This window comes from Schistosoma mansoni (genome assembly GCF_000237925.1).
Source record: "Schistosoma mansoni, WGS project CABG00000000 data, supercontig 0393, strain Puerto Rico, whole genome shotgun sequence".
Taxonomy (NCBI): domain Eukaryota; kingdom Metazoa; phylum Platyhelminthes; class Trematoda; order Strigeidida; family Schistosomatidae; genus Schistosoma; species Schistosoma mansoni.
In genome coordinates, this window is record NW_017386235.1 from 29,242 (window position 1) to 30,787 (window position 1,546).

Genomic DNA, 1,546 nt, shown 5'->3' on the forward strand with positions numbered 1-1,546 from the left:
CGGTGTCAGTCCATCTAACCTCTTGTCCTTGCCTAACGGAAACTGAAACGGATATTGGACACTTTCGATGATAAGAATTTGTATGGGGCGTAACAGTGTGATTATCACATGAGTCGTTTCTTGCGTCTGCATCGCACTTGTTTCTCCTTTAGTTTTGGGGTTCCTTAGTATTTGGCTAATAAAAAGACGTATAAATCAACTTTCGGATGCATACACCGATCGAAAAGACCAAAGATTGGACTCAGGAAGATCAACGTCAAGAAATTAATGAACTTGACGATACTGTGGTGGTATGTTTCTTTATTTCTTCGTGTTTACAAATCAAGGATGTTACGGGTTATTCGTTATCATATATACGGACAATCTTTATGTACATTGGCATCATTTTAACTTGTGGACTGCTGAGACTAGTTTTTCATTGGTTCCCTCATTGGATGCTGATGTGCATGAATAAGGAGTGCGCTTTAATAAAAGCCGAGAAGATACTTGTCAAAGTAATTGTTTGCCCTCGTTCGTTTTAGGCTCCATGAGCCCAGGACAAGGATACAAACTATGTATTAAATTTCTTTTGCAGGATGTCCATGGTGTTTGCTACATACATGATGTGGTTGTTGAAATAGTTGAAACAGCAAAGTAAGAAAAATAAAGACTTTCTCACCCATCTCAGCAGTTGTAATAAACACTCGTACGTCCAAAAATCTGCCTCGTTCATGCTGTCGCAAATGAAATGTTCTGAAAATGTTAGTAAATATGGGTAATAATTTTATATATTTTAGGATGGCAAGATGGTGTGTTACTTTGTTCATAAATGTTTAAAGCATGTATGGGACAGCAAGATCAATCGTTTTGAGCTCCCAAGGTGAGACTTACGCCCATCTTATGTTTATCTACGACAATAAATTTTGGTTGTCGATTAGTACCGTTTATTCGTTTTTATGGTCAAATGTTTAATTGTTTCGACTTTTTCCAAAATGCGATTTACCCGTGCAAATTACACTTTTTTCAATATCTTTGGTTCTTCACACTTATGAGAATATCAATGGGAATATATACGTCATACAATACTTAATAGAGATGTTCTTAAGTACCCATCATTCACTTGTCCCAACTCCCAAATGGCTGGTTCATTTGTTGGCTGCGGGTCTGCCACTGTTTCGCTTCGTGTATTTCTACGAACATTTTTTAGTTATCGATTAGCCGTGGACTACTTTTCTTTTCACGTAATTACCTCATGATAATGGTTTTGTTGCTTTTGTGTGGTAAATACGCACAAATCTTGGTCAAGTCCTGCCTGGAAAATTTACACATATTCATATACATAGGAAACAATATACATGTTATTTGTTGTCTAAATAATTTTAATGTTCTATATAGAGTTACAGACGAGATAGCATATTCTTATTTAAACAGAAAATGTATTGGGCGCTTTGTACTTAGAAAACGATAATTATTGGTTCGCTATTTTAGATTCTTGTTAACGTTTGTCTGAATAGAGTTACCATGTTTTGAATTCTCCATCTGAGCACCTCCAAAGCATATCAAAAGG

The 1,546-nt window shown here is 36.1% G+C and overlaps 1 protein-coding gene across 1 annotated transcript; it reads left to right on the top strand.

Annotated features, from left to right (window-relative positions):
- Nucleotides 1-206: 206 nt before the first annotated feature.
- On the top strand, nucleotides 207-758 carry Smp_199670 (cation transporting ATPase,putative; the record flags this gene model as incomplete). The annotated part of the gene is made up of 3 exons (XM_018792297.1): nucleotides 207-290; nucleotides 575-633; nucleotides 668-758. The coding sequence occupies 3 exons, from the start codon at nucleotides 207-209 to the stop codon at nucleotides 756-758; spliced, it is 234 nt and encodes a 77-aa protein (XP_018644731.1).
- Between the last annotated feature and the right edge of the window lie 788 nt (nucleotides 759-1,546).